The 13,112-nt window shown below is 42.2% G+C and overlaps 1 protein-coding gene across 13 annotated transcripts in view; it reads left to right on the top strand.

The window, feature by feature from the left end:
• Positions 1-13,112, top strand: part of ptprsa (protein tyrosine phosphatase receptor type Sa) — a 232,879-nt gene that overhangs the window by 199,713 nt on the left and 20,054 nt on the right. For all 13 annotated transcript variants that reach the window (XM_056377819.1, XM_056377815.1, XM_056377818.1 and 10 more), the window contains 4 exons: positions 3,948-4,045; positions 6,608-6,731; positions 9,426-9,601; positions 11,632-11,751. In XM_056377819.1, the coding sequence (XP_056233794.1) occupies positions 3,948-4,045; positions 6,608-6,731; positions 9,426-9,601; positions 11,632-11,751 (518 nt within the window). The remainder of the gene's footprint in view (positions 1-3,947; positions 4,046-6,607; positions 6,732-9,425; positions 9,602-11,631; positions 11,752-13,112) is intronic.

Below are 13,112 nucleotides of genomic sequence, written 5' to 3'. Positions count from 1 at the left end.
GCAAAATTTCAGCTCTAATTAATTTGATGTTGGTTTCCAATGGTATACTGGGCTGTGTTTATTTATTTATTTTATTTAATTGGATGTCAGTCACGATATTCACTTGAGCTGTTGGCTATGCATTAATCCACCATGCATAAATAACCTGTGTGATCACTTCTGCTGATGTAGAGATGGTTGAGAGGTGTTTCTTTTCACAGACCTCCTTTTTTTTCACCTCCTTGTTGTTGTTCTCCCTTCTCCTTTCTCCTCCTCCTTTACCACCACTGCTCCATTTCCATTCTGATCTAACGGGGTCTTTTCTGTGCTCAGAGATAACGAGCAGAATTAATTAAAGCGGTGGCAAACAATGGCTCGACATTTGATCACCCACTCTCCCTGCTCACTGCAAAAGGATCAGCCGAGAGAAAAAGCAGACTTTCTGCCCCCCCCGCCTTCCTTTATTTTCTTTGCTTACCCACAGACAGACTTCTTCCCTTTTATATGGAAATACGTAACATCATAAATAGGCTTTTGAAGAGACACTGCTTTGACTTATCAGAAAGAATCATTATATGTCTCAGGCGCATCGACTGCGGATTGGGAGATTGGAAATGTGTAATTAGACGCTAGTTTGTTTTTCTGTGTTCATTGATCACGCTGTTGATTGCGGTGAAAAAAAAATGGAAGAGTCTGTGCGTGGATAGGAAAAATCTGTGGGAGAGGGAGGGGTGGGGTGTTTGTAGAGAAAGAGGCAGGCTTTGGAGTTGGGGCAGGCAATAACAACAATTTGTCCTTGAGTAACTTTGCTAGACTATTACTAGACTACAGGTCACGGCAAAGCCTAGTTTTGAAAGTAAATCTTTTCTTGGATAAACACTGCAGCGTGCAGTGCAGTGTAGAAATGACAAAATGAGAGCAAGAACAAATCAGGCATCATCGGCTCATTTGTCTTGAAAACAAAACAAAAGGGCGAGGCTGGAAAAGTACACAGAGAGAGAGAAATAGACGCACAAGCAGGTAAGTTTAGATGCGAGGTTCGTCTGTGTAAATATAAAAGCTTATAGCAGTTGGTTATGCTGGCAAAAGGCAAAGTGGGATAAAGATAAAATAACTAATTTAAGCATGTATTTAAGCATACAGTTTTAAGTATTCAAATTGTTTTCATACAAGTTACTCTAAATATTCTACCAATGTCCGAGGGGCTGAACAAACACTAGTAAGTATAACCTGGAGCCTGTCCCACTGGCGGTGCATCATGGTTTATTTGGATGTATATGTAAACACTTTGGCCTGATATATCTCTGACGGTAGCAGGCACTTATACATGCAGACAGTAATGTGGGCAGTAAACACAAACTGAAAGGAATTGATGGAGTTTGGGAACATTTGTAACTCACACACACTCACAAACACGCATAGACACACAGAGAGTAAACTACACAACCATACACACACACACACACACACACACACACACACACACACACACACGAACCCAACACAAACATTCTTTGATCTCCCCTCAAACAACCCGTTCTTGTTCTCTCAAGGAGAAGTGCGGGCCCCTCATTTGCATACGCATTTACTTATTTTGCTCATAGCTTCTCATACCTTTCCCTCTCAATTTGAGGCGAGTAAACTGGCAACCAAATTTAATTTGCAATATCTCCTCTTTTTCTTGACACTCATCTCAATGAATTCCCATACCAGAAGTGATTAATAACTCTGTTTCATCCTCAAGTGGTGCCACCACGGTCTGCATGCTTTGTTAGCTCACTAAGAAACTTAAGTATGAATATACACACTGTTTCCTTCAATTTAATTTGAGTTATCCTACTACCTTGTAAAGGTTTGTTTGAGTTTTTTTTAAGATATCCAATTGAAAAAGAAACTCAACATAGGCTTTCAAAAAATAGAGGAACAGTATTAATACAGTCAACATCATTCAAATGATCCATTAGGAAGAGGATGGGTGTTTATTGCACAATTCTTGTCAAGTTGTCCGTTAATGCAGTGTGTCCATTCATTTTCCGGAGAATGTCACGCCATCCAGTGTCATCTCCATTTCTCTCATATATGCATTGTAATCTTTGTTAATCTTCATGTAATTGACACCGCCGCATTGTTCTCTCAGTGTAAAATAAATTACCATTACTAATGAAGACTGTCAGCGCAGAGGGTTGGGCTCCCCCCTCTTAAGCACAACAAAAGCAACCAAAACATCAGTGACCCCCTTGACATTGGGGGGATATTAAGCATTGTCAAAAAAGGAATATTAAGGATGGTTAATGTGATTATGGCGATTTTCACACCCAATTAAGCCAGAGTAACTTTTTTTTAGAGAAGAGATGTCAACATTTTGTCGACTTTTGACCTTGTCACTTGGCAGGAAAAAAGGCCTCTTTCTAAAAATACAAAAGCATTAAGTATTGCCAGGCCGCATGCAGGGACAGAGCCACAATCTATGGCTGCTCCATATTCCATTACATGGCCTCAGCATTATGCTCCTAAATGGATTAGTGACTGGAGTGCACAGCAGTGCTGATAATATTGTGGCAGTGGCAACACAATATTCAGTGGATATTGGAGCTAGCGAAAAATCTCACAATTTTCTCACCCATTTGAAAAAGAGAGTGCTTTCTGGGAATTCCTTTGAATAAATGGCAGAGGGATTTGGGAGAACATATTGGACATGCAACTGCAATTTTTTTTTTTTTTGTTGTTTTTGTTGGGTTTTTTTTTTGTGATTTTTGGAAGTTAAGCGGTGTTCATCTTAGAGCCAGTGTTGACTGGTATGAGGGAATCAGGAAAGGGTAGAAACAGCAGGTTGCTTGCTTTGCACTGGCTGGCTGGAATGGAGCAGCTCACTGTGTCACTCAGCATCACTCACACTCCTGAACCTCCCTATCCCCTCACCCCACCTTCCTTCACATAAGCCCCCAGGTCAGGGCTCTGTTTTAGAATAACCGCCTTTTTTATAGAGGCAACAGTCAAAACTTGTCACTATGCAAACAACACAGGACAATGAGAGCAGTACAGATTAAGGATATAGTAGAAGCAAATCTGTGGGATATTTTGGGTCTGATCCAGATTGAAAGACTGTTGGATTGGTTGGATCAGAAATTTAATAGTTTAAATTTAAAAATAATAGTGTACCATATTCATTTATAGGTGACAAGAAATAACTAAGTTGACTTGAATTTGTAAGATTGCTTAAAGTAACAGTCTTTAAAGACTCATTTTCTTTGTTTTTTTTTTCCAAATAGTGAGCCAGCATTGAATTTTCCTGCTTTGTTGATAGCAGCCGTGCTAAAAAGGAAATGTTGCTTTTGATTATCTTCAATGAGGAGTACAAGGATTTTTTTTGTCAACATAAGCATTTCATTTATTCAAAGAGTAAAAAGAGCTGTCATGTTTCTTGTCTGTGATTTTACCATCAAAACTTTTTTTCATCTTATGTAATTTTTAACAAATTTCCCAAGCTATTGAAAATGATTCATGCCTCCAAATGTTTGAGCCATAATTGGTCTGGGTTTTCCTCTGGCAGCACTCCGCACCTATTTGTCCTATTGGTCCATCTCTCTGTCAGCATCCTGACCACTGTGGGAATTAATACAATTTAGTCTGTGGGTGTATGTTACTCACTTCTTTGGCAAACAGTCAGCCATACTTGACAAACTTAGCAATTTTTGAGCTCTGGCCTGGTCCAATCCCGTGCCTATAACATCACCTGTCAATACATTTTGCTCCGTGTGACATTCACCATGTTCTGCACAAGCTTCCTCACCACTAAAACCCAACTTCCATTGTTATGTAATAGAGAAATTCTCACCCATAAAAGTGTGTTGTGTGATTTTTTTTTTTTTTTTTTTTTTTTTTCAAGTTTCGATTTGAGTATGTAGTGTCCTCTAATCTTTCCTTACTTCCCCTGTGTGGAATCTTTCTCTCCACTTTTTGGCAAACAGGTATGATGAATCATCCTCCCATCCCTATCTCGGAGCTGGCCGAACACACAGAGCTTCTCAAGGCCAACGACAACCTCAAGCTCTCACAGGAATATGAGGTGAGTGGGGCCAAAGGTTCAAAGCTCACAGTTTCTTGAGTATAGATTTCTGTCTGATTGTGTTTTCATTCTCAGCACAAAATGGGAAATTGGTTGTTTCTCTTCCTGTAAGTCTTTTTGTTCCTGCTTTTTGAAAATGTTATAGCTGGTGGTGCTTGTGCTTGATAGTGCTCTTATATTTCCTCAGATAGATTTGCGTCCTCAGCATGGTAAAGAAAGGCAATGAAACTCGCACATGCAATTTCCTCAAATTCTTTGCTAAATAAAGGAATCATTCTATTGTAATGCATCCACTTCTACATCAGGCTACATAGATGAAAAAAGAAGTTTAACATGTCCTTTTTGTGACACACCTAAAAAATGTTTCTCTCTAACACACTTATCGGTCAAAATTAAATGCGTTTGAAAAATGATGATGAAAAAAGTCCAGAAATTACAGTTTGAAGTCTTTACCTATCTTAAACATTGACTTGTGGAAATATAATGTTTTGAAAGTCCTTCACACACAACACAGTCCGTCCGTTCTTTAAGCAAAACTCCTCTAATGTGTTTTCAGGGAAAAGCACACTGGCAGTCCGGCTTTAACATAGTACGTGTGTGTGTATGTTTGTGTGAGGGTGAGTGTGTGTGTGTGTGTAGAAGGAGTAACTGAGCTGTCTGAGCTTGGAGACCACGGCGGTTATAAATGACACCAGAGTTGATTAGAAATCAGGAGCGCTGAATCAGCTCTTGTTTGCATACAGGCAATATCCCCTCCTCGCCATCCCTAAATCACCGTGCCTGTCGCCTCGCTGCACGCCAGGCTAAGGTAGGGAAGCGGGTACACCAGCAAAGATTGCCGTCATCATGCCTGCCGGTGGATGTTGGTGGATAATGACTTCTCATAGTGATCCAGTATTTCTTGGGTATCTATTATTCATAAATCCACATCCGGGCTGTGTACCAAATGGACAAGCTTGTTCCATTCAGAGGGAAGAGAGACGAAAGACATGATGCCAAAGTTGATGCTTTGCTACAACTACAACTTCTAATTACTTGGCTTTGAGAGTGCATTAAAGCGCCCGCTCATCTCTTCCCCCGCTCTCTCTCTCCCTCTCTCTGTCCCCCTGCCCCTTCGCACAACCACCCCCCAGGAAAAATAAATGACCAAATTAAATAGAGAAGTGTAATTTTAATTTTGTTATTTTCTTGATGAATGGCTGCTCGTCCAGGGGCCCCTGCTTGCCAAGCGCAGCTCTACGGGGCTTTGACTGATTGGTTTTTAGCCAGGCGGGATGTGAGGGAGGAGAAAAAATGGAAGGAAAGAGGCGAGAGAGGAGAGAGATGAGGTGGGGAGGACTAGTTAATGATGAGGACTCAGTGAGGGGAGAGAGCGCAGAGCATCGCAGCTGGAGAGCGGAGATGAAGAGGAGATAATCTGACATACAAATGGCAACGAAAAGGCAGCCAGAGTTTTACCCAACAGTACCGAAGCCATAGGGGTTTGTAGTCTTTCTGCTGTCAGGCAGGTTGCAGCCATGTCCTGAAACCCTGTGGTCCTGACAGGAGGTGCCACTCATCTTCAAACATGTCATCACGCATCGTAAGGAGGAGGGAGAGGTTCTTGTTGTTGCAGGAAGAATTTAAGTAATTGTTATTCAATCAGTTTTTAAAATCATTTGATGCGGTTTTCAATTTCTGAGTTGAGGGATGTGTCTGGGAAGTGACCTCAATCTTTATATACGCACACACACACACGCATACTCAGCCTTAAGGTAATCTAGAGAGAAATGGAAAATAGCAGGGTAGTAGGTGGCTGCATGGAGAGGGACTGTAAACATCAGAGAGGAGATGGAGAAGGCGATAAAGAGACAAAGAAGTATGGACAAAAAAGTAGAAGACTTTGAAGATGGAGAGATGCAGATAACGAAAATGGGGACAGAGAAGGAGGGATAGAGAGGGCAGAAAGAAAGAAAAAACAAAGCCGGAAAGAGACTAAGAGGGAAGCTCAGATTGCTTTAATGATTACATGCAAATTGTTAGATCACATTTCCAGTTGGACTTCATTTAGCTTCAGTCTCCCTCTCCGGCCACCCCGCCCTACATGGTGACGCCCTAACTGCAAATATCCTTCAAGCCAGTGCCTGACGCCCATAAGCAAACAGTGAATCGTAATAGAATACTTAATTATCCTTACGAGGGAACGGAACATTTATCTGGAATTCTTTTATTTCAAAGAGGCGGCTGAATTTGTCTTTCACCCGAGTGTCAGCCCTCGCTCCAGGGGCGGGGGGAGCCGGCCGCCGCCTTCATCAATATTGTTATTTGTCATTATGTACCTGCTGTATTAATGGTCTTGATAAAGTACTGTGTGCAGCTGCTGTGAGTGTTTAAACCAGTCAGCAGGCAGATTTTCATGATACCATGTACTCTTTCCCTTGAGAAAATCACCCTCTCAATCTCTCCCTCTCTGCCTCCTTCTGTTCTTTCTATGATAACAATCCGTTGGTATTGTTATTGCTCAGCTCCCCTCACAGCTCTTCTGATTTCTTCTCTGTGTGTGCATGTCTCTGCCCCCGTCAGTCTATCGATCCAGGCCAGCAGTTCACCTGGGAACACTCCAACCTGGAGGTGAACAAGCCCAAAAATCGTTACGCCAACGTCATCGCCTACGACCACTCCCGCGTCATCCTGGCTCCCATCGAGGGTAAGGCTCACCCGTCCTCACACTCTGCACCTTCACCACCTCAGAATTGAGCTCAGCTCTTTGTGGATCATTTGGGAAATCCTCGTAATTACAGAGTCGATTTAAGTAATTAGGAATTTGTACTGAACAGACATGCACGAGACCAGATGGGACTAGACGGTGAAGACCAAACTAGAACAGTACAAAGCAGTACAAAACAGAATATGTTGAATATAATCAATACAGGAGAATGCTGTCTATTATTGTACTGTACAATAGAATAGGGTAGATAAGGAATCTAACATGCACAGACTGGACTAGATTATAGCACCGTAGCTGAATTGGTAGTTAACCAGAAAAGAATGGAGCAAAAAAAGAAAGGTCAGAACTGCACTTGTAGGCTGGATTACACAGTTATTGCATTGAGTCAACACAGTAGCATGAAGCCAAATAGAAGAAAGTGAAAATAAATTCTGGTATGTGAAATTCAGATTCAGTTCAGCTCTTTTCGATTCCCAGCAAACAGTGAATTTATAGAACAAAACTGAATTTTGGAGGCTAAACGGAGGACTTGTTCCAGCTCAACTTGGTCCTGAGCAGCTAAGTGGTTTATGGAATCATATTATTTTTGGAAGTGAGGCGAGGACTTGTTTCAGCTCATCTTTGGGCCCAGTCATATCTCACACTCAAGAGTGGCTCAGGCATTTAACCAGTGTTTTCACTGTCCCATTTGTCTCATCAGATCTGGCCCTCTCTCATGACTTCCCTCTAACTGCCCATAGACACAGTACTGAGAATCTCAGAGCCAGAAAAACTCTTCCTCTGACTCCTAAATCTCAAGGGACATTGTCAGAGGTAGTCACCCTTCACCGCTGACATTGTTCTGGCGTTGCATCACCAGAAGAGCTCCCGACTCCCCACAGTGGTGCCAAACTCCACAGTACTCTCCTTTTGTGTGAGCTAACATCTCCAACTAGATTTCAACATCTCGCAATAGTCGGGCCAATTTGAGGGTGCGACAACATGCATAACAAAATCATCCCAGGGAAAAAACGCCTCGTCCATAAATACATAAATTAATCAAGTCTGAAATTTCTATTTTACACTGCAGTGATTTTGCCATTAGTCGCAGCAGTAGAACAATTCATGCACACCACCATTCTCTGTTCACTTAGCTATGACTAAAGCCAAGGCACCACAGTCGGATTCCGCGACGTGGTATCTGTTTTAATGATATTTGCCTTCTTTCAGCTTTATTTCCATTCTTTCATTCTTTCCTTTTTCTTCTTTCTTCTATATTCTTCCTTGTACCTTCTCCTCCACCTCTCTCATTCTGCCCCCCCCCTTTTTTTTCTCTATCTTACTCTGCCTCTCCACCCTGGTTGTTGTCCTCACTGCGTCTCCTCTCTTAAATTAGCCCACTCAAGTGTTTCATTGTTTGTCGCTTGAGTGAGGAGACGTCAGTCAAAGAGACGTGACTCTCCAACACAGATGCCGCCACACTGGAGTCTCTTTTCAACTGACAGGATTGTAGATGTTGGTTAAATGAAGATGGGTGATGTTCTGTCTTATCACCGTCAGATGCTGTGTTAGACACGCTCTAATCGCAAGATTATGTTTTTGGTTTAAATCTTTTTTTTTTTTCCCTGGAACAACTTCAAATTAATGAGCCTGTAGTGACTTTGCACCAGGCTTGAAGACACCTTCGTTTTTTATGATGTGGGACAGTGCACACCACCACAACACCCTGATTCCCTCAGATCAGAGCCTGGTGACAGCTCTGTACCGCACATGATGAGACCGGAGATTTGTTTCACAGTTAAACAACTTTGCACTCTCTGTATTATGAGCAGTCCTGATGAAGCCTTGCAGTAGCAGCAACATATTTTATCTTTGAAATGTTACTGTTACTGCTGTAGACGCATTAAAGGATGCCACGGAATACTTTGATAGTTACATGCAGTCAGTTTAAGCAGGATTTTACGATAGAGCTCACAAGTGCTGCATACAGCATCCTCGGCATTAAAACACTGCCAGTACACATCCATCTATGCAGCAATGCGGAGGGGTTCCTTACGGCTAGATTTAGTGGAACCGGTGCGTAACAGAGCATGGTGGCGGGTTGAGAGGAATAGGAGCTGGATCTACCTCCCGGCTGCGGCGGCTGAGTGCCTCCTTGCTATCCTCCATCTTCCAGCACAACCCAGCTGTGGTTGTGGTTAATCAGATGGAGGCTAGACCAATATCCAAAGAAACCAAGGCAGAACCACAGAGGTACAAAACAGAAAATTGATAAAAGAGCACAGGAAGGAAGTTGTGACAGTGAGGTAGTTGCTGAATTTGAATCCATTGAATTGGAACAACAATTGAGGTTTCTTTCAGCTCTACAGGAGCAGAGTGGGAGAAAAGCTGTGCAGACGTATCGTATTTAATCTTGCCTTATGTCTTGTTTTTTTTTTGTTTTTTACTCCTCAAAACAAGCTCTAAGAAATACTGGGCAGAAATAATACATATAATATTTCAAGTCCCAAAAGCAATGATCTACCGTATCTTAAGACAGTGCCACTTGTTTCTGGACAGCTCCAAAATTTGAACTGATCTCAATTTCCACTTATTTCAGTAATGCGTGATGAAGTGAGGCAGGATTAAAAGGGGAACAGCTATGAAAAGTACCATGTTACACCTTCCTTTCTTTTTCCTGTGGTCTGTATGTAGGTATCACAGGTAGCGACTATATCAATGCCAACTACATCGATGGCTACAGGAAGCAGAATGCCTACATTGCCACTCAGGGTCCATTACCAGAGACGTTTGGGGACTTCTGGAGGATGGTGTGGGAACAGAGAGCAGCCACTGTGGTCATGATGACGAGGCTGGAGGAGAAGTCACGGGTAAGTACGCTCCACCAATTTTTGGACCATAGCTGTGCTTTTGACAGGTTTCTTTGTAGAGCCTCCCTCCGGTGACTTCACAGACCTCTTTAAAATGTTGTTTTTTAAGCAAACCTCAAAATCAAATCACTGCTTCACAAGACCCAAGTACATGAACCAGCTGCTGAAAATGGCCCAGCTTAACATTGATTTCCCAGTTGTGCATCTGAACGTCATTGGTAGGTAATCAGACTTCATTTTCTTGAGATGGATTGTTTTCAGAGACGTGTAGAAATTTGAATAGGGTGGTGAAAGCAGCAGAAGAGTGTGATAAAACAGAGTTAATTCAAAGAGGGTCTACCTGTGCACATCTGATAAGTTAGACTGTGTTTCCGCTGGGAGTATCTTCACAGACTTGGCCATGTTTTCTCTCCTTATTTGCAGTGGAAACTACAAGCTGTTGCATGCTCCCTACAGCGCTGAGAGCTTAGCAGGTTTTAGCTCTGAGACTGCACAGTGCAGGTAGCAAAAATTTAATTTTCAGCAACAGAGTGCCATGGAGTTTTTACAGTGCCTCCTACAATCATCTGTTGATAGGGGAAGTTAGAGGAAAAAATTGTCTGCAGAGCACAGTGACTCACTTGCAGCACAGAGGAATGAGATGTCAGGGAGTGGCCACACTAGTCCACTGTTGTTCGTTTTTTCTATTTCGTTTTATACATTTGCATCCATGGGAGGTAGCCACGAGTGTGTGGGATGTATTTTTTTGGAAGGGTCTCACCCTGATGGAAAGGATTCCACTGTTAAAAGCCATCCAGTGATTTTCACACTTGTTTGCTTGCCGACTAACTCTAGAGAAGAACCGAGCAGGCAGCAGCAGCACTTCACAACCACAAACTACCAGATTAAAAGTAAAATAAAACGTAAGAACTGCAGCTGTTACTGCGATCAGTAGAAAGCACATTGGTTTTGTTAAGGAAGTCTCTTAAGAGTTGGGTATCAGTCCTGTTTGCCCATAGTGACAGCTAGTCATTATGTAAACAAAGTGTTTTATGAACCATTTCTCTAAATTAGGAGCTGAAAGTGTAGGTAAGTGCTACCAAAAAGAAACAGAATAAAGCCAAAGAGAGTGAGTGCATCCTCGGGATGGATCTGTGGGGGTAATATTCTTTCCTATGAAGGAGTGGACTTAAATGTCAAAAAGCCAACTGCAATGTTTCATCCTGTCAACTCAAACCTGTGTCAACATCAGCCACACTCACCCCAGGTGTCTCCACTCATTTTTCCTCCCTCTATCCCTTTTCAGTTGTTTACCTATCCCCCATCCTGACATGCGCGTTCCACTGCTGTCAAACGTGATCAGGATTGGCGGGCGGTAGAACTTGAGTGTCAGCTCGAGCAGGAAATGGAAGAGAAAGCTGGAGAGCAGCTCATCTCCCTCACTAGCTGTCACATCTCATCAGATGTCCGCTGGCGCATCACACCCCATATTGAATGAATCTTTATTAAGTGGGCAGACAGGGGTGGGCTGGGGGAAGCTGGTGCTGTATTTGCAGATATACAGTAGAACCTCTGGACAAAAAAAAGAAAAAACAAAAACAGGAGGTTCTTAATATGAGGATCTGAAATGGTAACACTATATTAGGCATTTATTTTGACAGATACTGAATTAAGAATTGGTGTAGGAGATGTTTGGCCTTACTGGCAGGCAGGATTTGGTTGATGAAATGAAACCCGTCAGAGTGGAGTTGCTGTGGCATTCTGGTCACATATGTTCAGTGTGCATAGTGTTGTTTCTCAGATGTGAAACAGAGAGAAGCTACCCTGGTGCTTCAGTCCACAACGCCTGGTGTTTTAATCCACAGGAGGGTTTCCTTTTATGAGCGGCGCGTGAGCGCACATATTTGTGTGAGAGGAGGGAGCATGATTTGATTTATGTGCATGATCGTGCTCATCGGTGGAGACACCAGTTAATAGAATGTGACGTATTGCAGCTAACTGTTCATCTGTCTGTATGTCTGTTTGTCTCTCTCCCTCTTCCTCTGTCCCAGATTAAGTGTGACCAGTACTGGCCCAGTCGTGGCACAGAAACCTATGGTATGACCCAAGTCACCTTGCTGGACACCATAGAACTGGCCACTTTCTGTGTCCGCACTTTCTCCTTGCACAAGGTAAGATGATTTATCTCTCTCTCTCTGTTTCTCACACATAAAGACACACACATGCACACAACTGCACCATCACCATCTGATCCTTTCTCAAGAATACATTGCAGAGAAATCTGGAGTGGACTGTGGTTGACAATGAATAACAATATCCTTATTCAGTGCCCAGTAAACAGACGGACTATTCACAAGACACAGCTTATAAAAAATACAGACACAAACTTAAGCAACAAAAATGATGGCGTAGACTGCATGCTATTTTTCCATTTGATGTAAAGATATACACAAATATATTGTAATCCTTCGTCCCCATTGTCCTTACAGTCCATCCCTCTCACCTTGTTCAGCTTTCTCTCTCCTCAATAGATCATCTGTTTATGTGCGTCTGCCAAATTGGAGCACTTAGGTAAAGTGAGCAGAAGAGAAACTCAATATACATAATTGGCAGACTGCTTTCATTCCTCTGTGTGCGCGCACACACACACATACTCACAAATTTGAACAGTGAACAAACAGGCAGATACACAGTCTTTAAACAAATGAAAACATTCTTAAAAGGAGGCATTTGCACATGCAAACTCCCACACACACATGTACAGAAACCTATAGTCACATTTACACAAAAAAACCCCAAAACAAATGCATGTATTTCAATACCCACGAGTATGATGTCACACCAGCAGACATGAATAACACACATTTAAGTGTATTCAAATACAGACACTCACACATAGACACAGAAAAAAACAAAGAAAAGAATCACCAGCACATCTACATGAAAACTCTTTCACATTCTCAGTCTCCTCTGTAAAATGAGCTGTTAGAAGACAAAGCAGAAAACCAGCCTTGGGAGGTGTGTAGACATTTCCAGAATTTTCCTCTTAACCAGATAGCACCACATTAAAAGTCACTGCTGACTTTTTAGCTGGGATGTCAGCAGAACAATTAACACCAGAGCAAACCAGCGATGGTGAAGATAGCAAGATATCAGCAGCCGCGGTGCTTTAAAGCCGGCTGGTTGACATTCAGGGCCATTTATACTCTGCCGCTCTCAGCCTCCATCAAACCCACCGATATGATTCTTTTGCTATCTATCCTCTCCTTCCTCCTTATAACTGCAGTCATTGCTATGATTTCTCGCTGAGCTGTTTTCACTTTATATCTCTGAGAAAAAAAAATTATATTTTGTTGGATTTGTGTGAAGTATAAGGTAGCAGAAGCTGGCAGTGGACACACGAACATATAAAGCAGCGCTATGGTACCTATCCATATGTATGTATGAATGTATGCCCTGCAGTGATGCAGATTTGTGTGTGCTGATAAATCCTTTACCAAAAAAAATGAAATTTAAAGAAAATCAGCAACCA

The sequence above is a fragment of the Seriola aureovittata genome, chromosome 6 (genome assembly GCF_021018895.1).
Source record: "Seriola aureovittata isolate HTS-2021-v1 ecotype China chromosome 6, ASM2101889v1, whole genome shotgun sequence".
In the NCBI taxonomy this organism is placed as follows: domain Eukaryota; kingdom Metazoa; phylum Chordata; class Actinopteri; order Carangiformes; family Carangidae; genus Seriola; species Seriola aureovittata.
Note: the sequence above shows the minus strand (reverse complement) of the source record. Positions and strands in the feature narration are given on the sequence as shown.